A 21542-nucleotide genomic window follows, 5' to 3' on the forward strand; every position below is an offset into this window, starting at 1 on the left:
ATTTCATTCAAAAGAGAATAATGGATGTGAGTTTTGACAAGTTGCTAGGTCTTAAAAAATAAGGATAATTATTATTGTTATTATTGTTGTTATTATTATTATTATTTAAGAAAGAGAATAAGTCTATTAGTTAATGTTAACATGTATGATCTAAACAACAACTAAGAAGGATTTAGAATTTTTAGATATTAATTCAACCAATGATCAGTCATTGATAATTAATTTATTTTTTAATATTTTTTAATTATATATCAATGCCACATATTTATTATATTTTCCACCATGTTAAATTTTTTTTTAAAAAATATATAATCTAAATATTCAATGAAAAAAAGGGAAAATAAAACCTGAAAGATTAAAACATTTTTTTAATAAAAAGTACAAGGACCAAAACGTAATTTGACAAAAAATTAAAGCTCCTATTCTCACTGTGGAAAAAGTAAAAAAAAAGTCAACCGACGTTTCCAACTTCACTTGCTCCTTATCCAGGTACCTCTGACCTCAACAAAGTCATCACTCTACTCTACTCTCTTCAATGGCATCAAGACTTCCATTTCTCCACTCTCCGGTTGTCCCATCACTGGAAACCCGCCGGCCATGTTTCATTTCCCGCCAAAATACTCTTACTACCACTGCTAACCCCACCAGAAGAACGTTACTATCAGGAAATAACGGGAACCAGACATCATTTCTTTCACCTCAAAAGAACCCGAATTTGATTCGATCTTCTGTAACTGTTAGATCCAATCTGATTCCGAATTTCCCTCTTATTTCCCCTACTGATCCATGGGGTATGTGGACTGCTCTCTTCGCCACTGGCGCTTTCGGTATCTGGTAATTCACCTTCCCTTTTCTTGCCTTTTCATTATAATATTTTGGTGTTTGTCTCAGCTGTGCAATCTGGGCTGTTCGTTGAATTCTGTATGCATGAACGTGGAACAACATTTAGTTGTCAAATTGACTTTTTTTAAGGTTAGTTTTGATGATTTTGATACGGTGATGTCAAAACCATCGGAGAAAGACATCTGAAAAGGAATGAATTTCATGTTTTTTCAGACGAAAGTACTTACAGGTTGTTTGGTAACTTTAGATTTGAAACCGAATCAATTCAGTGTGCTAAAATAGTTGGAATCGATTTTAGTATAGAATTGTTTCCAAAGAAAATTTTAGAGTTAATTGGAAATGGTTGAGGTGTATGTTTGATACTGTGAACTGATTTGTTACTGTTGCTGTTAAGGTCAGAGAGGACCAAGATTGGAAGTGCATTGAGTGGTGCATTAGTGAGTGCTTTAGTTGGACTAGCAGCTAGTAATTTGGGGATTATTTCATGTGAATCTCCTGCTTATTCTATTGTACTGAAGTTTCTGCTACCATTGGCTGTTCCATTGTTGCTGTTTAGAGCTGATTTGCGACGTGTAATTCAGTCTACTGGGACTCTTCTCTTGGCTTTCTTGTTAGGATCAGGTAATAATCAAACTTTTGATAGTCATTTCTTGTAGAGAAAATTAGGTTAAATGGGTTTTGATATATAATGGGGATGTGTTTGTAAAGAAATTTGTTTGTTCTTCTTTTCTATCCGGTTAGAAATTGGTTTTTGAGGGTTTTGTTTTGTGACAGTTGCGACAACAGTTGGAACAGTATTAGCCTATATGATGGTGCCAATGCGAGCACTAGGTCAGGATAGTTGGAAAATAGCAGCTGCTCTCATGGGTAGACATATTGGTGGAGGTATAATTCTGCTGGGTTGGCATGTTTCTTGCAATTGTATAGTATCCTCATTCGTGTAGTCATTGATGCCTTGTTTGCATTTGGAACTCATCATCTTGACTGATTTGGTGATTTGTATGGTTTGATAATTGTGTAGCTGTGAATTATGTTGCCATTTCGGAGGCTCTCGGGGTATCTCCATCAGTTTTAGCTGCTGGGCTAGCTGCAGATAATGTTATTTGTGCAGTGTATTTCACATCATTGTTTGCTTTGGCATCTAAGATTCCTGCTGAGTCTTCAGCATCAATCGATGGTATGCAACATTCCAACTTTACATTACTTGAATGTTAGCAATTCCACTATCTTTTGGTGGATGAGTTACTTGTTAAGTTCTGTTATATGTAAATGATTCAGAATTCTTCATTTTGATTGTTATACATGACTGCTGATCTTGTCCACCATTTTCCTTAGTTCCCCTGCTCGCTCTTTAGACTTTTATCCCATCTGTTGCTGTCCTGTCTTATGATTGCCTTCATGCCTTGAACTTGACTAGTGGAATATTTTCTGGCAGGTTCTGGAATGGACAGCGGGTCTGAGTCAGGCAACAAGCTTCCTGTTCTGCAGACTGCCACTGCCCTTGCTGTGTCGTTTGCTATCTGCAAGGCTGGAGAATATATCACAAAGTTCTTTGCAATTCCGGGAGGCATCCTGCCAGCCGTTACAGCCATTGTTGTTATCCTAGCAACTGCATTTCCAACCCAGTTCAATCACCTTGCACCATCTGGTGAGGCTTTGGCCCTGATTCTGATGCAGGTGAGCTGAGTTTTAGACAATTCTGTTTATTTAGTTGGTTTGCATCATCCATGAAGAAGCTGAATTGCTCTGAGTTATGCTGTTAAAACTCAACTGCATAGCTCGTCAGTAAATTGCTTTCCGAGCTCTTTTATCTTGCCCTTTCCTCTTTTTATCTCCTTAACTGTGGATTTTTTTTTTTTTTTTGTATCTAATAAAAAACAACACGCCTTCAATTTCCTTTCTGATAAACAGGTATTTTTTGCTGTGGTTGGTGCTAGTGGAAACGTATGGAATGTGATCAATACTGCGCCCAGCATTTTCATGTTTGCTTTGGTCCAGATTGCCATTCATCTTGCTGTGATCCTTGGACTAGGAAAGCTATTTCGCTTCGACCAAAAGCTGTTGCTAATTGCATCAAATGCTAATGTTGGAGGCCCCACAACTGCATGTGGAATGGCCACTGCTAAAGGGTGGAGTTCGTTGGTTGTTCCTGGCATTCTTGCCGGCATTTTCGGAATTGCCATAGCGACTTTTCTTGGCATTGCTTTTGGAGCAAATGTTCTTCAATACATGTGCAAGTTTTAAATTCGGAGGTTGGCTTAACCTGTATAATCTGTATAATAAGAAACAATTCTATGCACTACCCCTTGATTCCTTCTTGATACGTCATTCTGCTTACCATTGTCTTCCTTCATATTTGATGTAGGTAACTCAATAATTTGTCGGGTTTTGAGTTATGTTCATGCACCTAAAAATCTAAAATTGCAAGCTAATGATCAAACCCTCTGTATTTTGAAATTGGAAACGAGCATCAAATTGTAGATTTGAAGCTATTTAACCTTAGCCTCTGCTAGAAATGTCTTTCAGCCACATTTTCCTTGGTTCGATTTTGAACCAAAGTATGAAATATCTGGTTCAACGACTTGAGTTATGGTTGAACTAGGCCACAGACTTAGAGTTGAGACATGGCTGAATCAAGCCATATGAGTTGTGGTTGATGCTGAACATAGACTTGAGAGTTGAAATTGTTAGTATATATACCTTGTAGTTAATCAGCTGATTACACGTGGCATGGCATTGACTTTGTTTATGTGTGTGTGTATATAATTTATTAATAAAAGTTTATTTATCTTTAATATTTATCAAATATTTAATTAATAAATTTAATATTTGATTAATGAATATAGAATGAAGATAAAGTCTTTAGGACAAATGCTTTGCAAAGAAAAATATATAATTGTTATGAATATGAGATTTTTATTGCATCAAGATATTGTTCTTAAATGTTCTTGGTCAATTATCTATAAAAACTAAGTATTAATTAGAGCTATTGAGACTCATATATATTTTGTTCTTTCTTTTATGAAATAATACAGTTGTTCTCATAAACTAAGGTATGAATGATACTTTGAACTAATATGAATGTGCTTGTTAGATGACATGTATACTAAACTAACCCGCATGAGAATCTTATATGGAGATATCATTTATGTCTATGGAAAGGTTCATATGACGGTTGTGTAAGTGATCATTAGACTTGAAATCATTAAGTTATCTTATATAATGAGTGCTATGTTTTGATCCTGACTACACATTGTTCTAATGAAGGGTAACAAATAGACAAATATTAGGTATAACATGAACTATATGAAGGTATTTAATTAATCAAGAGAGGATTCATCATCCTAGGTGAATTAGAAAAAATATTTCATCTGTTCTCAAATAGTATTGATCGTAAATTCTTACACAAGGTGGAATGAGATTAGTAAAGAGTTTCAAATCTTATTCAAATAATCTATCACTATAATATTAAGAACAAACATGGTTTGATAAGGTAGACATACTCCATGCTATAATGTCTAAATCAAAATATTATTGACGAAGGAATAATAATTACATTGAAAAACTTGTCATTAAAAGATTAAGTCAAACCACATATGACTTTCCTAATATTTGAGAGATTATGATACGTTGCTAGACATTGTACTTGATCTTCAAATATAAATCAATCAATTGTTGAATTAATAATAAATCAATTTGTTGAATTTATTTTATTTAGAATTGTGATTTATATTTGGGCCAGCTTATTAGGGAACCTAATGGGTCACACATATAAGAGTCATTGATAGAAATTAAAATATGTTGATTAATATGACTTGATTATAAATAAGTTTTAGAAATTAAATATTAGAGTGTAAATTATATAGGGAATTACAATTCTAAACCTAAAAAATCAAGTAGGAACTTGATTGAATAAATTTCTAAAATTAGCCGAAAATAATATATGTGATATTATTTAAGGGCTAAATTGAAAATTTTTTATTTATAGAATTTTTAGGTTTCCTTATAAATAAAATGTTATGCCTCTTACTTTTTTAGAGTTTTAAGGTGAGAAGAGTACAATACATGAACACCTAAACACAAAAGAAAAGAGCTAGCACTATAAGGTATAACAATCTCTCTCTCCTAAAAGAGTTTATGAGATTTCTCATTGGTGGTTCGTGTGGATTACTTTTAGAGGCTAGATATTTTAACGGCTTGTGGTTTATGACAAGCCACTCTTAAAGCATATATTCAAAGCCAAAAAGAAGTTCAGATCCTCAGGTAATTTTCACATTAACCCTAAACAACTTTAGATCTGTTTAACAAGATTCTTGGGACTCCTCATATTAAATTTACCATTTCTGTTGCGTGTATATATTTCAAAAAACCTAACATAAACATAGTTAAATCCGACCATAGAGGTGATAGGATTTCAGAAACAACTTTCATAGATAAAAACATCACATTCAAACATAACCAACACAATGACCAAGCCTCGACATATACAAAAATAAATAAATCAAACAAACAAAACTCTCAAAGAATAAATCCTTTCACCTATTTCCTCTCTAAAAAACCCCTCAATTAATGGCTTGTTTAACATAAACACTTTACTTCCCTCTCTTTCCCTCATTAATAATACCTGTCTATTTATACACGAAATGAAAACTTGAAAAATCAGACTTCAAGTGTGAATATAAATGGTTAGTGGTAGTGTGAATACGACTTGTGGATATTGGTCAATGGTTGGTGGCTACTATCATTGACCTTCTAGATTGAGTTTACTATAGCAAATTTCCCCTTTAAAACTCAATCAAGGGATGTCGTTCCAAGCATTAACTTCAATCTAATAAATGTCTCTCCTTTCAATGACTTTGTAAAGATACCTACAACTTGATCATTTGTTTTGCAAGATATTAGTTCAACATATTTGTTCTTCACATGATCTCGGATAAAGTGATGACGTGTATCGATGTGCTTACTTTTTTCATGATACACCAGGTTCTTTTCTTATGCAATCGTTGATCGATTATCAATATAAATCTCTATAGGATTTTCTTAAGGAAATCCCAAATGCTTCAGCATATTCCTTAACCATATTAAATGGTATATAGTTAAGTTGACAACAACATACTCGGCTTCACAACTTAATGTTCTATCAATTGCTTTTTGGATGACCATGTGAAAGATGTATCTCCCATAAAAAAAAACAAATCTTGTTGTGCTTTTTCTTTCATCCAGGTCTTTTCCCCAATCATTATCTAAGTATCCAACAAGATTTAAGCTTTTACTTAAAGTATAGAATGTACCTCCGTTCATTCATTTGATGTAGTCGAGAATTCTCTTAGTTGCATTTAAGTGAGACTGATATTCTAGTGTCTCCATATATCTCCAGATAAGTCATACTCCATAGAGTATTTTTGGTCTAGTACATGTCAAGTGCCTCAAACTTCCTACTAAGCTTTTAAAGTAGGTTGGATCAACATTTCTTAATTCCATTCCATTTTCAATTAGAGTTGATACCAAATTGTGGCTTTCTATCATGAACTTTTCAAGAATATCTTTAGCATAACCATTTTAGGATGCAAAAATCCCTTTTTCTTTCTATATCACTTTTAGACCAAAAAAATGTGTCATTAGACCAATGTCTGTCATCTCAAACTCTTGCACCATATTTTTCTTGAAATCCTCAAACATGGTAGGATTGTAGCTGGTGAAAATCAGATCATCAACATATAGGCATGCAAATAGTATGTTTCTATCATCTTCTTTCTTAACATATATTGTGTGTTCATACAGATATTTTTCAAATTCATTTTTCTTGAAAAAACCGTATTCTAAGCATGCAGAGTTTGCTTTAAATTGAAGAGGGCTTTCTTCAACTTGTATACTTTGCCTTCATTAGCGACTTCAATGTATTAAAGTGATTGTTCAACATAGATCTTTTTTTCTAGAAAGTCATTCAGAATGTTGACTTCACATCGAGTTGATAAATCTTTCATCTATATTGTGCAGCTAATGAGATTATTAGTCTGATTGTCTCTAATCGGGCTACATAAGTAAATACTTCTTTATAGTCAATGCTTTCTATCTGTTTATAGCCCTTTTTTCCCTAATCTTGTTTTGTATCTTTGTACTTTACCTTTTGCATTCTTCTTTGTCTTATAAACCCATCTAGCATCAATTGCTTTCTTGTAGATTAGTTAGTTTTTATGTATCATTCTTCTCAATGACATGTATTTTTTTATCCATTGCTTCTATCCATTTCTCTTATATAATAGCTTCATTAAAGCTAAATGGATCATCATCTATGAAGAAACAAAATAAATATGTGTCTTTAATGGCTTCAGTGACATCATAAAAATTTAACAAGTTTTATCAATCCTTATTGGTTCTTTTGATGAGGATATTAATGGCGATGATGATGATGATCCTAGTGTTGATATGTTTCTCTTGTTAAATACAAGAAATTTATATACAGGAGTTTGTGGCTCATCTTCTAGTACTATTAGATCTTTTGTAAGTTTTGTTAGTACTTCCACTTAATCTGCAAGGATTAGATCAATATTGATCCATTAGACTTTTTATTGATCATCATTCCATTTCCAAGTTTTATATTCTTCAAAGATAACATCTCTACTCATAATCACCTTCTTTATGATGAGATTATACATCTTGTATCCCACCCTTCTATGATCATATCCAATAAAAATGTATTTCTTGTTTTTATCATTGAGTTTGATCCTTTTTTATATTTGACATCTTTGCATAGGCCACACAACCAAAGACTCAAATATGAGTAACACTTGGTTTGTGACCACTTCATGCTTGTTCTGGAGTGACATCTTGTAGAATTTTGATTGGGAAATGATTCAGTAAATACACTACATATGACACAACTTCAGCCCAGTATTGTTTAGGCAGTTTCTTTACTTTAAGTAGAATTTTTGCCATATCCAGAATAGTTCAATTCTTTCTCTTAGCTACAATATTTAGTTGTGGTGTATAGGCTGATGTTGTCTAATGCTTGATGCCTTGTTATTTACAGAAAAATTCAAATTCATTTGATGAATATTCTCTACCTTGATCAAATCTCACGGTTTTGATATTATAGCCATTTTTCTTCTCAATAATTGCTTTAAACTCTTTAAAATTTTTTGACACTTTTGACTTTCTTTTCAGAAAATATACCTGTCTTTCTACTATAATCATAAATGAAAGTAAGAAAGTACCTATTATGTCCAGTTAACATTGGCTTTATGGAACCACACACATCAGTATGCACTAACTCTAGTGGCTTTTTTGCTTTCTAGTTGACCTCTTTGGCAAAACTAGCTACATGTTGCTTGCTAAGAATATAGTTTTCACAGATTTTATCTGAATGATCAATATAAGGCATACATTTGACCATTTTCTTGATTTCTAGTATCTTTAGGCTTGTAAAATTCAGATGTTCAATCCTTAGGTGTTAGAGCCACTCTTCATTGTTGGTGATGACACCCAAACACTTTGTTATATCATATTGGATATTTAAAGAAAACATCCTATTTTGTACATCTTCACATAGGCAATTAATCTCCCATTATAGTCCTTGACTGTAAAATGATAATCCTTAATGAAAAGAGTATAACTTTCCTCTAGAAATTGGCCTACACTCAGCATGTTATGCTTTATGACTGAAATATAGTAAACATATGTGATGTAGCTATGATTTCCATTCTTCAACCTAATTGGGATGTTTCTTTTACCTTCTACTGGAACTTTTGAGGTATCTCCATAAGTGACTTGTCTTTATACAGTCTCTTCTAAATTACCAAACAAATGTCTTTGTCCACATATGTGACTGCTAGCTCTAGAATCTAGATACCAAATATTCTTCTAAATGTCACTTAGTCCTTGTTGGACAAATAATACAGTTGATCCTCTCATAATGGTATCTTTCTCTGTATAGCTGGCTTGTTTATGCACCTCTAAAGGTTCTTTACTTCGACCTTCAGTGCTATAGTGCTCGAACTAATGGCAACTATAACAATGGATATATGTCTTTTCACGATTACTGTAACTGCCTCCTTTTCCTCTAGGAGTATATACTTGTCCCCATCCTCCTCTAATGTTGTTTCTAACATCTCTACCTTTGAATCTTGTATTCTAAGATCCTCTTTCTTGAGATCATTGAAATCCTTTTTGTCCCTATTGATCTCTTCCTTTAGTGGTATATCCACTTGTTAAAGTCCTTTCTTAGTCATATTTCCTTTTTTTATGGATAATTTTTATTGCAAAACATGCTTTATTGCCCTATCTCTATTTTTTTTCACAATCTTCTGTTCACGAGCTTGTAAAGAATCCATTAGCTCATCCACTGTCAACTTGTCCACTTCTTTGTACTCTCCAATATCGATAACAACATAATTAAATATTGGATTTAGGGATCTTATAATTTCCTCAATAATCTAAACATCTATGAAGGCTTCTTTATTTCTTCTCATATGATTGACTATCACTATATTTCTTGTGTGATAATCAGAAATATATTTCAAGGACTTCATTTGCAATGATTCAAATTCACCTCACAAAGATTGGAGATGAATCTTCTTGATTTTGTCAGCACCTTTGTATTTTTGTTAGAGAGCCTCTCATATTTCATTTGATGTTTCTACAAAAGTGATGATCTAAAATGTGGCTTCATTGAGACCGTAAATAGTCTTGGCTTTGTTGTCTTTCTTTCTATTAGCTTTGAGGACTTGTTTATGTTCCTCTTGTAGAAAATCTTCTGCTTCTTTAGAGTTTAGTTCATTAAACTCATATCCCATGATCTATATACACTCGAGCCAATAAATGCCTTTAGTCTAATACACAAATTATAATAATTGTCTTTGGACACTTTGAGATGAGTGTTTGTGCATTTTCTGTAGTCATTTTATTCTTTGAGTTACTATATCACCTTGAAGGAGTTGAATTTGACACAACGAACATTGTGGATGAATCCAAAATAGTCAAAATAGTAGGGAATTGATCCAACTCGATTGAAAACAAGTCACAAATAGGCTGAATCAGTCAAAAAACCAATTTTGGATGTCGATCAGTTCACTGAGGTTGAAGCGGAAATATTCCAGACATATTCTTTAGTAAACGACTTGATGGCTCAGTTAAACGGATTTGGAGGCTCAGCTGATGACGTAGCTTAGGTGACTTGCCTCAGCTCAAATATGGCGAACGTGCACATCATTTGTCTTCTTCCTTTGGGTGCATGGGCTACTGAGCAGATGTTTCAGGCCATGCTTGTAGATCACCACAGACTCTGACTAGACTAATATTTGCACCGTTTTGTTCATAATGAAGAATACTATATTGTGGATATGTTTTTCACAATTTTAAAAATTCAAATGTATCTAAAAAATTCCTTTGTTTTTTACTAATAAGATTCTAATATCAATTATTGATGGAAGACATCACAAATGGTGGTTTTGAAACACTCATGGGAGATAAAACAATCATAAACAACAAACTTACATAAATTGCAAACTCTCACCCTCTCTTGCTCTTGAATTGCCTTTAAAAAGTCAACTGCACTTCCAGCAGTAACCATTGTACATTCTATAGCTTATGTAGCACATTTCTGAACTGTGCTCAAATAAATGATCACACTAACTAGAAGAACATTTATTGAAGAATGGCTGAGGAGGTCAGGATGTCCGATTGATGCATAACATTCACATAAATCAATCGTGCAAGAGACAATTCAGACCTCAGCTTTTTCTTTCAGATTGGTACGATGTGAAAATCTGTACTCTAATATGCTCGTGTTGTGTCCCCGTGTTGAGAAGTACTTAATATATAATTAAAGAATCTGTAACCAAGCGAAAGGGACTTGAATTGGTTCCGCACACAATTATGCATCTTAATGTATGCAAATATGCACATAAAAAGTCATTTTGGATAAATCATCATTAATTTTCGGTGCTTATGAAAAGGATTTATAAATGTATTTATAATACACATTCTGCAGTTATTATCTGTCTTTTCCTGCTTATAAGAGGCATTTTCTCATATTTAAGTGTTTTTGACTTTCCAGATTGAGCCAAATCGCATTGTTTGCAGAAAGTAATTTACCACAAATGGGGTTTTAAATGTGCATGAATCATGCTGTTTCTTGGTGCTTTCACTAATGATGGTGACTAAAAGACAGGTCTTATGTCGTATACAAATGCTTTTCAAAGGCTGTTTACTTATAGCACTTTTAAAAAGTTTGCAATTGCAGGGTTACAATTTGCAACTTAGTGCAAGGGCCTCCTTCCATAACAACTGCACAAGGCAAAGAAGATGAGCAGCATGACAGTCTTCAGGCTAATCTTCCTTGTGGTGTTTCTTGGATGGCTCGTGGTTTGGATTATGTTGCCAACGAAGTTGTACAAAAATACATGGACTCCCAAGCTAAACAGCAAGCTTAATTCAACGTATTTTTCAGGACAAGGTAGGTTTTCGATTATCCATTCTCAATCCAGATAATCATTCTGTTTTTTTCCATTTCATTTCATTCTTCTCATTGATTATTTTTGTACCATTGCTACAGGCACTAATCTACTGCTCCTTTCATTCCCGATGATGTTCATTGCTGCCTTAGGATGCATTTATCTCCATGCTAAGAAGCAGCAGAGAAGTTCATACTCCAAAAGGTTTTCTTTTCTTACTAGTTCACTTCAGTTCTTTCCATTATTTTGATACTAAAGAATGAAACGGGCGTTCGATTCTTGGAGTTTACCACGTTACTGTACATTATACTGGTTGCAGTGTTGTTACAAGCAATCGTTTGTCCTTCTTAAGACGTCCGGCTCTCGTGATGGCTCCTCTTGGAATTGTTACTGCAATGGAGCTTGCTTTTGTAGCCATGTTTATTGCACTCTTGATCTGGTCTCTTGGAAACTACTTGTATGTCAGTTTTGGTCATCTCCACATACATAAACAAGGGGAGAAAGTGTAAGACATATCCCTTTCAATATCTTTTTGTTCATTCCCACTTAGCTGGAATCATTTTTTCATGAAAACCTCTCATTCTTTCATTTTGTAGAAAGTCTTCTTCAAAATTCTTTCACTGAGGTGTTTCTTTTCATCAATTATTGCAGGTGGCAAGCAAAGTTTCGCAGTGTATCGTTGCGACTTGGATATGTTGGAAACATATGCTGGGCTTTTCTCTTCTTTCCTGTAACTCGAGGATCTTCAATTCTGCCTCTTGTTGGACTTGCCTCTGAGTCCAGTATCAAGTATCATATCTGGCTTGGTCATCTTTCGATGATTCTTTTTGCTGCACATACTGTAGGTTTCGTCATATACTGGGCAATGACTAATCAAATGGCTGCGGTACTTGAAATTACTATACTAATCTTGTTTAGTTGGGCTTCCTGGTCAATCTTGTGGTCCTTAGCTTTTGTATGGTTATACTTTTTATCCTATAATATCAGATCAAAGGTGTGGTATCCGAGTCGCGTCAACTTTTGTGTGATTAGAGCTTTATCAACTCTTTTTTCTTGGAAACGAATCTTGTTGTCTTTCTTGTTGGACAGAAGTGCGGGACCTGATGGTGGTCATATTCGTTTTGCACAAAGCTTTCCTTTCTTTTTCATGTTAAAAGTGGCATAGGGAGAAGAGAATTTTACAACCTGTGAGCATCAATTACATCAAAATACATGAAAGAAAAACAAGAAAAAAAAGGCTTATTAGGGCATAGGGCATGTTGTTGCATACACATTGCTGGGGTACATACATGAGAGTCTCATGCACATTTACATTTTATTTTATGATGGCATTAGTCCTTTAGCGGGTTTGCAAAGAAAAAAAGAAATTGTTTGAGTGCTCATAAATTCAAGAATCTCTCAACTCTCATGCATCAAAGAATGCCACACGTAGAAGTCAGGCATGTAGTGGGTAGCGTCATGAGTTTAGTTATAGCACCTCTTGGCATAAAGTGCTGGGTTCCATTCTCCCTCTGTAAAAGGAACCGAACCCAACACTTCTTATCAGTGTCCAAGGCGTGCAACAACGTGGACCAATCAAAGGGTTGTTGCTGACTAAACTTATTTGCTTTGATGTTATGCCTGAAGGTCTAGTGATGTCAATGGTGTTTCCTGAATTTGTTGTGTTCTTCACATTGAAAATTTTTATGGGACCCTTCAGATGCTGGAATGGGGCAAAACCTGGGTATCAAATGTTGCTGGAGAGATTGCAGCTGTACTTGCATTAGCAATGTGGGTGACTAGCTCTTACCGTATTCGGCGTAAAATGTTTGAGGTTTTCTTCTACACCCACCAGCTATACATTCTCTACATAGTCTTCTATGTATTGCATGTTGGTGCTGCCTACTTCTGCATGGTCTTGCCTGGGATCTTCCTCTTCGTCATCGACCGATACATGAGATTCTTACAGTCACAGCGACGGGCTAGATTAGACTCCGCACGTGTCTTACCATGTGGTAGTGTTGAATTGACCTTCTCCAAGAGTCCAGGTTAGAACACATGCATTTTGATCTAGATGCGGCAATCGAAACATTCTATATCAGTATAAAATTAATATTTAATATTCTTCTCCTCAGGGCTGTATTATAATCCAACAAGCATATTATTCCTAAATGTGCCTACCATTTCGAAACTACAATGGCATCCTTTTACTATTACTTCAAGCTGCAATATGGATCAAGATAAGCTTAGTGTAGCTGTCAAAAGACTGGGAAATTGGTCCCAAAAGCTTTGCCAAGAAATTTCTTCTTCCGTGGATCGTCTTGAAGTTTCTGTAGAAGGACCATATGGACCTAATTCATCTCATTTTCTAAGGTCAGTTTACTAGCTGGAAAGCAGTCCTGTGTTTAGAAGACTGTACATGGATTTCTGATATCATGCTCATCAAGTTTGGTTTATCTTTCCACAGGCATGAACTACTGGTTTTGGTGAGTGGAGGTAGTGGCATCACTCCATTTATCTCCATAATCCGCGAGATCATGTTCGAAAGCACGAAACCGAACTATCAAGTTCCTCGAGTCCTTCTTGTTTGTGCATTCAAGAACTCAGCTGATCTTGCCATGCTAGACCTTCTGCTCCCAATCAATGACACACCTGCAAACATTTCTCAAGTGCAGCTGCAAATTGAAGCCTATATCACGAGGGAGGAAGAGCAGCCTATTGCAGATAACCAAAAGCATATCCAAACCATTTGGTTTAAGCCAAATCAATTGGACTCGCCGATTTGCGCAGGTCTAGGCCAGAACAATTGGCTATGGCTTGGTGCAATAATTGCATCATCATTTATCATGTTCCTTCTCATACTAGGCATTGTCACTCGTTACTATATTTACCCCATTGACCACAACACTGAGGAGATATACCATTTTTCCTACTTTGTACTCTGGGACATGTTTTTGCTCTGTGCCTGTATTTTCTTAGCTTCTAGTGCAGTCTTTCTTTTCCGCAAGAAAGAGAATACCATAGAAGGGAAGCAAATTCAGAACCTGGAAGTTCCAACTCCAACACCATCACCGGGTTCATGGTTTCGCAACGCAGATAGAGAGCTCGAAAGCCTTCCTCATCGGTCACTTGTTCAAGCTACCAAGGTGCATTTTTGTGCAAGGCCTGATCTCAAGAGTAAGTAAATGCCACTAAAACACTTCCATCTTCGTATGATCACTTAAATAGCTTGCAATCTTTTTATCCATTTTTCAGCATTTCCTGTGGCATTGCAGGAATTTTGTTCGATTGCAAAGCCTCGGATGTTGGAGTCCTGGCTTGTGGGCCAAGGAAAATGAGGCACGAGGTTGCCAAGATTTGTTCATCTGGCATGGCAGATAACTTGCACTTTGAGTCCATCAGCTTCAACTGGTGATGCTAGTAATATATATACTTCTAAGTAGAATAAAAGTAGGGTTTGGTCAGTACCATCCACAGCTACAGCAAGGACTCTTTCTTTGTGATTATGTACAATAATTTGCTAGTAATATATATACTTCTAAGTTTTTATTTGAAAATATATTAAATTAATATTTTTTATTTTTTAAAATTTATTTTTACATCAAATTAATTCAAAAATATTTTTTAAAAAAATCATAAAACAGGCTCGGAGTAAAGTCGATAAAAGTATGTAATAAAACAAACCATCTTCACCGGGAGCTGAGCACTAAAGTACAAGGGACCTGGAAAATGTAATGCTGTTGAAATGCGTACGCATGCTTGCATTAGATGGTATCCAGCCCATTTGAAGCTGGACTTGATCCTAGCTCATTTCCGGTCCTTTTGCTTTGCCTGCTTGATCAAATCAAGCCCTCTACTTTTTAGATTATATCAAATTAGCCCTAATTCATTTTTAACAAAGCAAGGCGACATTCTCCGTCCATTTATGTCATCACACATGGCATTCATCTAGCCATTTGATTAGTCAAAAAGCTGGATGAGGGTGACTAAATCATCATCTTAAATTAAGAATAAATGGGCTGATTTGATCTAATTTTAATTTGACTAAGTAAAAGAAAATCTCTCTCTCTCTCTCTCTCTCACACACAGAGAGAGAGAGAGAGAAAGGAATTTTAACTTTATTGAATAATAATCCCATTTTTCAAATCTCAATTATCCATAAATTTTAAGGATTTATATAAATATATATTAAAGAATAATATAAATTATATTTTAAAATCTCATTTAAATTTTTAGTTGAATTGGTTTTTAACATGACATCAAAGCTTTGATTACCAAGTAGTCACGAGTTCGAATCTCATCATTCTTATTTATTTGATAAAAATTAAATATAAGATAGTGTGGGTCTTTATAAGTTTCAAGTCTAAAATGTTTTTAATTGAGAGAATGAGTTAAAAAATAATATAAATCATACATGGATTTCATTTAATAATTTAAACTTTAAGATTGAATTAATTATATATATATATATATATATAAAAGAGGTTGGAGCTTGAGATCTCTCTCGGGAAAAAAAAAAGGAACAAATTGCGAATTATGACGTAAACCCTTTATCAATCACTACTTGCCAGTAGTAATTAAGATTCAAATTAACCTTTAATGATCCCAAAATCATTTATCATAAAGAATTGGGGGAAGTTGCCAGTATGAACAGATCCATGTTTTTGCTAATGAATCATCATTCAATAGCTTAATGGTCAATTCTCCTAATTAATTCAAAAGAATATATGAAAAGGCACGCAGTTCCCATTTCGCTAGATATTGACAATATTGTTTGATAAAATATTAACAATCACCTTTTTTGTCTCTAATAATAATAATTAATGACACCTTAATTACTATTGTATCTTCTATTAAGTTCGTCTTAATTATATCATGCAAATCTGAATAAATTTTTATTATTTTTAATATGATTATATATATTATTAAATAAGTATTGGTAATTACAATTTAAGTGTTATAAGAAGGTTTCGCTCCGACATGAAAATAGTCGTTGTTGTCATCATCGTATCTGAACATGCAGGAGGGAAATGTTTTTCTTTGACATGCACGGTGCAAGTTAAGTACTGATAATGACAAATTATAAAAATATTTTCTTTCATGGACGAATAACTAATTGTTACATGCAAAGAATCCAAAAATCTACTTCGAAGATAATATCGTTGTTGCTTGAGATACCATTTAGACGGTCCTAAATCAATAAAAATATTTAAATCAAATTGGATTGAGCAAGTGCTGGCATCGATTAAAATTAGAGGATGTTAATTAATTTTTAATTAATGCCTTCAAGAGAATGATTGATTAGCTGAAGATATATACCTAAGGTTGACGCCTTGTTGGAGGCATGATTTAAGATACCAAATCTTTTTTTGAATGTACAGATATTCTCGATAAAGAATTTCCTGTGAGTATAATATCAGGATTAATTCATGAGTTTTATAGATCCAAGCTCGATGGCTCCATAGAATTATTTATATTTAGCAAGAGATGAACTTGGGATCTTGCGCGCAGATTGTCAATTTCCAGGTCTTTAAGATAACAAAAGTTGGTGGAGGTCTAGCTGTTTTGTACCAAGTTCTTTAAACATTCGATTAAAAAAAAAATCGACAGTTTCTTTGAAGATTTGCAAATAATTAATGGAAATATATAACAGTATGTGATTATAATATAGACTCGTCAATGTTGATGCATAATTAATATAGCTGTAAGAGAATTACCTAATTATTCCTAAAACCAAGAGAAAAATCAATATTTCGCAAATCAAATACTTTCTTTTTTTATATTTTTTTTGTTTCAGAATAATCATTTTTTGGTTAAAAAAACCCATCTCGTATATTTTTCTAAACTATATATTAAAGCTCATTAATTATCAGGGACATGTAATAATTCTATAATTAATTTCTTAATATATATATATATATATGCTTTCCAAAAAAAGGATTTTAATCATAAATGCAAAAGGAATTGGACGAAATCTTGGATATGTCAAGTGAGAAAAGAAAATGAAACAAACAAATGATTGCAGGCCAAGCAGCTGGTCTTGCTTATGACCACTGCTTTGTAAAAAACAAAACAACAATGGTGGCCAAAAGTGATCATACTTGAGCACCTCTTGCCTTATCTCCCAGGTAAGTCAACTTTTTTGGTCACGGATCCCAATACTTTTCACCCTTTTTTTATTCTATAATTGACACTTAATTCGTCTTGCAAAACCCTCTTCATCCATGTAGCGTTTACTGTATCTATACGTAAAGCAAAATAATTTTCTTGTACAAATCACTTAAATATAAATATATGTATAGATATTGAAAGATTTGGACCGTCACACTCATATGAGCAAGAACTAATTTGGTAAAATACATGAATAAGGATTTTGTTTATAAAGAAAATTAATTGAATTTGATCATTGGGTTGTATGTCTCTTGAGACATGCATGAACAATGACTTTTCACTAGTAGCTAGTTAGTTTACATCAAAAAGATTTCAAATAAAATATAGTAATTACTGTTCTTTAATCTGTTTCTCTGTGTGTGTGTGTGTGTGTGTGTGTGTGTGTGTGTGTGTGTGTGTGTGATAAGGTGGAGTTAACTATAAACTCATAAAGGCCAGACGTGGTGCTACAAGATAGAGAGCAAGAGATGGGTTCTGGACCTTCTGGTGCAGCAATGAAGCTGGTTGCAGCGGTGATGACGTTTTTGTCAATGGTGGTTTTTCTGGGATACATGATGATTTGGTCTATGAAGTCTACTAATACCTTTTACTTGCATTGGTGGCCTGATGTTCTGAAAAAAACAAGTTCCACTTATCTTGGAGAACAAGGTATGTTTTGTCAGGTTTTTTAGTTTTCTTATTGTAAGAAAAGGAGAGGAGGTTTATGCTCATGTTGTGTTGTTGCTGTTTCTGTGATATATAGGCACAACCACACTGATTTATTCATTTCCTATCCTCTTCATTGCTACCATTGGCTCCTTGTACCTTCATCTGGAGAAGAAGTATGATCATGATCATAGCACCAGGTAAATAATTATATACAAAGTTGAGTATCGTTGATTGTGGAAAAGCTTATATGAAGGGAAAGGCTAATAGGTATCCTTCGAGCACTTTGTAAGTATTGTAAAAATTATATTTTAAAGTGTTTTTTTTTTGTCAGAAAATACAATAAAATAATATTTTTTTTATTTTTTAAAATTTATTTTTAACATCAGTATATCAAAATAATCCAACAATACTAAAATTAATTTTAAACAATAAAAAATCAAATTTTGAGCAAGCAAACACACAAATGTAGTCCAATGATAGGTTTCTCGCCGGAGATTATGAGGATGAACATTAGAAGTATGAACTTCTCAAAATAAAATGAGGTCCCTAGTTGATTCCAAAGTTTTTTTCTCGAGGAAATACATGCATGACGGAGAAATAAGTGTGACATTAATATAAGATGCATGATGGTATATATTAATAAATAATCAATGCTTAAGGAAGATAAATTATTGACCAATGAATCAATGTTTTTCTTGAAATATCAGGTTCATTTCTCGGATTATCTTGTTGAAACGGCCGGTGATAACGAAAGGTCCACTGGGGATTGTTTCTTGGACAGAGCTTACATTTCTGGCCATGTTAGTTGCATTGCTGGTTTGGTCCATGTATTCTTATACGCATAATATGTTTGCATTTGCTGCCCTGGAAGCTGCTCAAGAAAAATTTCAAGTGTAAGCCTAGCCTTATCTCCTTCTCAGCTTAATCTCAGAGCAAAAGGGTTGATTGGTGTTTAAAGGGTTATTGATTTATGGAGCTTTTTGGCAGGTGGGAAGTTAAGTTGCGAAGTGCAGCTCTGAGTCTAGGGCTTGCAGGGAACACCTGCCTGGCCTTTCTCTTCTTTCCAGTGACTAGAGGGTCTTCAATTTTGCAGTTTGTTGGCCTGACCTCAGAGGCAAGCATCAAGTACCATATATGGCTAGGGAATATTACTATGGTCATCTTCACAGCTCATGGTCTAAGCTACATCACTTATTGGTCCCATACACATCAAATTTCACAGGTAATGTTCTATGGAATCTGCTAACTTTAGTCACTGTGTGTTGGTTTAGTGCTAGCTACTGAAGCTATGGGCCATGTCTGTGCTGAATGTGGCAGATGCTCAAATGGGACAAGTTCGTGGTTGCCAATGTGGCTGGAGAAATAGCTTTGCTTGCTGGATTGGTGATGTGGGCGACCAGTTTGGGACGCATAAGGCGAAAGCTTTTCGAGCTCTTCTACTATAGTCATCATCTCTACATTGTCTTTGTTATCTTCTATGTTTTCCATGTTGGTTTTGCTGAATCTTGCCTCATTCTTCCTGGTTTCTACCTCTTCTTGATCGATCGATATTTGAGATCCTTACAATCTCAGCAAAAAGTTCGCTCTGTCGCAGCACGCATTTTACCTTGCGAAACAGTAGAGTTGAACTTCTCCAAGAGTTCAGGTGAACTCAAGATTTTGTAACTAGATGTTACTCAAAGGTTTTGCAATCAAATTTTCCACTCTCGAGATATGTTTTTGACACTCTTTTGTTCATTGTTGTGCCAGGGTTGAGCTATGCACCAACAAGCATTGCGTTTATAAATGTGCCTAGCATTTCCAGGATACAGTGGCATCCCTTTACTGTTACCTCCAACAGCAATATGGATTCTGATAAGCTAAGTATTGTCATCAAACGCGAAGGAAGTTGGTCTCATAAGTTGTATCAGATTTTGTCCTCCCCTTCTCCTACTAACCGACTTGAGGTCGCCATCGAAGGACCCTATGGACCTCCTTCAACCAATTTTACGAGGTAAACAAATGTTAGCAGAATCTGTATATCAAGATTTAAATTTTTGTGGCAGCTAAACTAACATAGAGAAATTGTCCCAGGTATGAGAGGCTAGTACTGGTGAGCGGTGGAAGCGGCATAACTCCTTTCATCTCCATCATCCGCGAGATCATCTTTAAATCCAACACAACAAGCAGCAAGACTCCAAGGATTCACCTCATATGTGCTTTCAAGAAATATGTCGATCTCACCGTGCTTGACCTTCTTCTCCCAGTTTCTGGCACCACTCTTGACCTATCTCGGTTACAGCTACAAATTGAAGCCTACATAACCCGAGAGACAGAGTCAAAAACAGAGAACCAGAATTCTATCAGAACAATATTGTTCAAGCCTAATCCATCAGATAGACCAGTTTCTGCAGTGTTAGGACCTAACAGCTGGCTGTGGCTCGGGGCGATAATCTCATCTTCTTTCATCATTTTCCTTATCTTGATTGGCCTTCTCACACGATTCTACATATACCCAATCGACCACAATACCAACATGAAGTATCCTGTCCCAGCAAGTTCAGCTTTCAACATGTTATTTGTGTGTATAGCCATAACAATAGCTGCCTCTGCAGCTTTTCTGTGGAACAAAAGAGAGAATGCTGAGGAAACAAGCCAGATTCGAACCACGGATATGTCAACACCGGCACCATCACCCACTTCATTGGTGTACGAAACAGAACTGGAAAGCCTTCCTCACCAATCTCTTCGCCAAGCCACCACAGTGCATCTAGGTCAAAGGCCAAATCTGAAAAGTATGCAATCCTTTCCTCCCATGAGTGAATTTATAAACTTCTTACGTACTGACTTGTTTATATGTAAATCCCATTTCCTTTTGATATAAATTTTTGGATTCTTGATTCTTGCAGAAATATTATCAAAGTACAAGGAAGAAAAGGTAGGAGTTTATGTTAGCGGGCCAAGGACGATGAGGCAAGAAGTGGCAGCAATTTGTTCATCTTTTTCGGCAGATAATCTTCATTTTGAGTCTATCAGCTTCAGCTGGTGATTTAGAACAAGACATGTTAGAATCTAGCAGTTTGGTTTGAAAATTTTGTAAATTCCTGAAGTCCTTTGAGTGTTCATTGCAGTCCTCAACATCTCTACTTGCATTAGTTTTAGAAAAGCAACGAGTACATGCATGGTTATAATACTCCGGCCATGACGCGACCAAAGACTCAGGTTACAGGTTACGCAGTTAATGAGTTATATAGCATGTTTAGGAGAGATAATTGTTGAAAATATTTTTTGTTTTGAAATATATTAAAGTAATAATTTTTTTTATTGTTTAAAAATTTATTTTTTATATTAACATATTAAAATGATTTAAAAATATATAAATAAATCAAAATTTAATGAAAAATGAGTTCAATCATAGCTCTCAAATAGGATCTTAATCTAAAACAATATTTTTTCTAGATTTTTAAACAA

General features: G+C 34.6%; 3 protein-coding genes across 6 annotated transcripts; all 3 read left to right on the top strand.

Moving 5' to 3' along the window:
* The first annotated feature begins 456 nt into the window (after window positions 1–456).
* Window positions 457–3638, top strand: LOC133698414 (uncharacterized). Of its 2 annotated transcripts, XM_062121322.1 has the most exons (7): window positions 457–834; window positions 1238–1464; window positions 1618–1728; window positions 1865–2020; window positions 2279–2520; window positions 2755–3095; window positions 3209–3638. In XM_062121322.1, the coding sequence occupies exons 1-6, from the start codon at window positions 536–538 to the stop codon at window positions 3085–3087; spliced, it is 1368 nt and encodes a 455-aa protein (XP_061977306.1). In that variant the 5' UTR covers window positions 457–535; the 3' UTR covers window positions 3088–3095; window positions 3209–3638. The 2 variants fall into 2 exon arrangements, with proteins under 2 accessions (XP_061977306.1, XP_061977305.1); XM_062121321.1 differs by lacking the exon at window positions 3209–3638 and having other exon boundaries at window positions 2755–3166.
* A 7262-nt stretch (window positions 3639–10900) lies between these two features.
* LOC133699976 (ferric reduction oxidase 4-like) lies at window positions 10901–14830 on the top strand. 3 transcript variants are annotated; one of them, XM_062123526.1, is made up of 9 exons: window positions 10901–11011; window positions 11084–11296; window positions 11396–11498; window positions 11614–11799; window positions 11946–12180; window positions 12994–13321; window positions 13409–13646; window positions 13741–14450; window positions 14549–14830. In XM_062123526.1, exons 2-9 carry the CDS (start codon window positions 11146–11148, stop codon window positions 14686–14688), a joined length of 2091 nt encoding a protein of 696 aa, XP_061979510.1. In that variant the 5' UTR covers window positions 10901–11011; window positions 11084–11145; the 3' UTR covers window positions 14689–14830. The 3 variants fall into 3 exon arrangements, with proteins under 3 accessions (XP_061979510.1, XP_061979509.1, XP_061979511.1); XM_062123525.1 differs by lacking the exon at window positions 10901–11011 and having other exon boundaries at window positions 11053–11296; XM_062123527.1 differs by lacking the exon at window positions 10901–11011 and having other exon boundaries at window positions 11053–11296; window positions 11946–12135.
* Window positions 14831–17832: 3002 nt separating this feature from the next.
* On the top strand, window positions 17833–21211 carry LOC133699975 (ferric reduction oxidase 2-like). Its single transcript, XM_062123524.1, has 8 exons — window positions 17833–18092; window positions 18187–18289; window positions 18800–18985; window positions 19080–19314; window positions 19410–19737; window positions 19842–20085; window positions 20166–20866; window positions 20981–21211. Exons 1-8 carry the CDS (start codon window positions 17912–17914, stop codon window positions 21118–21120), a joined length of 2118 nt encoding a protein of 705 aa, XP_061979508.1. The 5' UTR covers window positions 17833–17911; the 3' UTR covers window positions 21121–21211.
* Window positions 21212–21542: the final 331 nt, after the last annotated feature.

The sequence above is a fragment of the Populus nigra genome, chromosome 7 (genome assembly GCF_951802175.1).
Source record: "Populus nigra chromosome 7, ddPopNigr1.1, whole genome shotgun sequence".
In the NCBI taxonomy this organism is placed as follows: domain Eukaryota; kingdom Viridiplantae; phylum Streptophyta; class Magnoliopsida; order Malpighiales; family Salicaceae; genus Populus; species Populus nigra.

What these genes read in the sequence shown, in the direction of transcription:
- LOC133698414 (XM_062121322.1), top strand. Translation starts at nt 536, where the DNA reads ATGGCATCAAGACTTCCATTTCTCCACTCTCCGGTTGTCCCATCACTG. An exon ending in ACTGGCGCTTTCGGTATCTG is followed by an intron (nt 835 to 1,237) that starts GTAATTCACCTT and finishes GTTGCTGTTAAG; the next exon opens with GTCAGAGAGGACCAAGATTG. An exon ending in TGGCCCTGATTCTGATGCAG is followed by an intron (nt 2,521 to 2,754) that starts GTGAGCTGAGTT and finishes TCTGATAAACAG; the next exon opens with GTATTTTTTGCTGTGGTTGG.
- LOC133699976 (XM_062123526.1), top strand. Translation starts at nt 11,146, where the DNA reads ATGAGCAGCATGACAGTCTTCAGGCTAATCTTCCTTGTGGTGTTTCTT. An exon ending in AACGTATTTTTCAGGACAAG is followed by an intron (nt 11,297 to 11,395) that starts GTAGGTTTTCGA and finishes CCATTGCTACAG; the next exon opens with GCACTAATCTACTGCTCCTT. An exon ending in TGACTAATCAAATGGCTGCG is followed by an intron (nt 12,181 to 12,993) that starts GTACTTGAAATT and finishes GGGACCCTTCAG; the next exon opens with ATGCTGGAATGGGGCAAAAC.
- LOC133699975 (XM_062123524.1), top strand. Translation starts at nt 17,912, where the DNA reads ATGGGTTCTGGACCTTCTGGTGCAGCAATGAAGCTGGTTGCAGCGGTG. An exon ending in ATACACATCAAATTTCACAG is followed by an intron (nt 19,315 to 19,409) that starts GTAATGTTCTAT and finishes TGAATGTGGCAG; the next exon opens with ATGCTCAAATGGGACAAGTT. An exon ending in TCAAAGGCCAAATCTGAAAA is followed by an intron (nt 20,867 to 20,980) that starts GTATGCAATCCT and finishes TGATTCTTGCAG; the next exon opens with AAATATTATCAAAGTACAAG.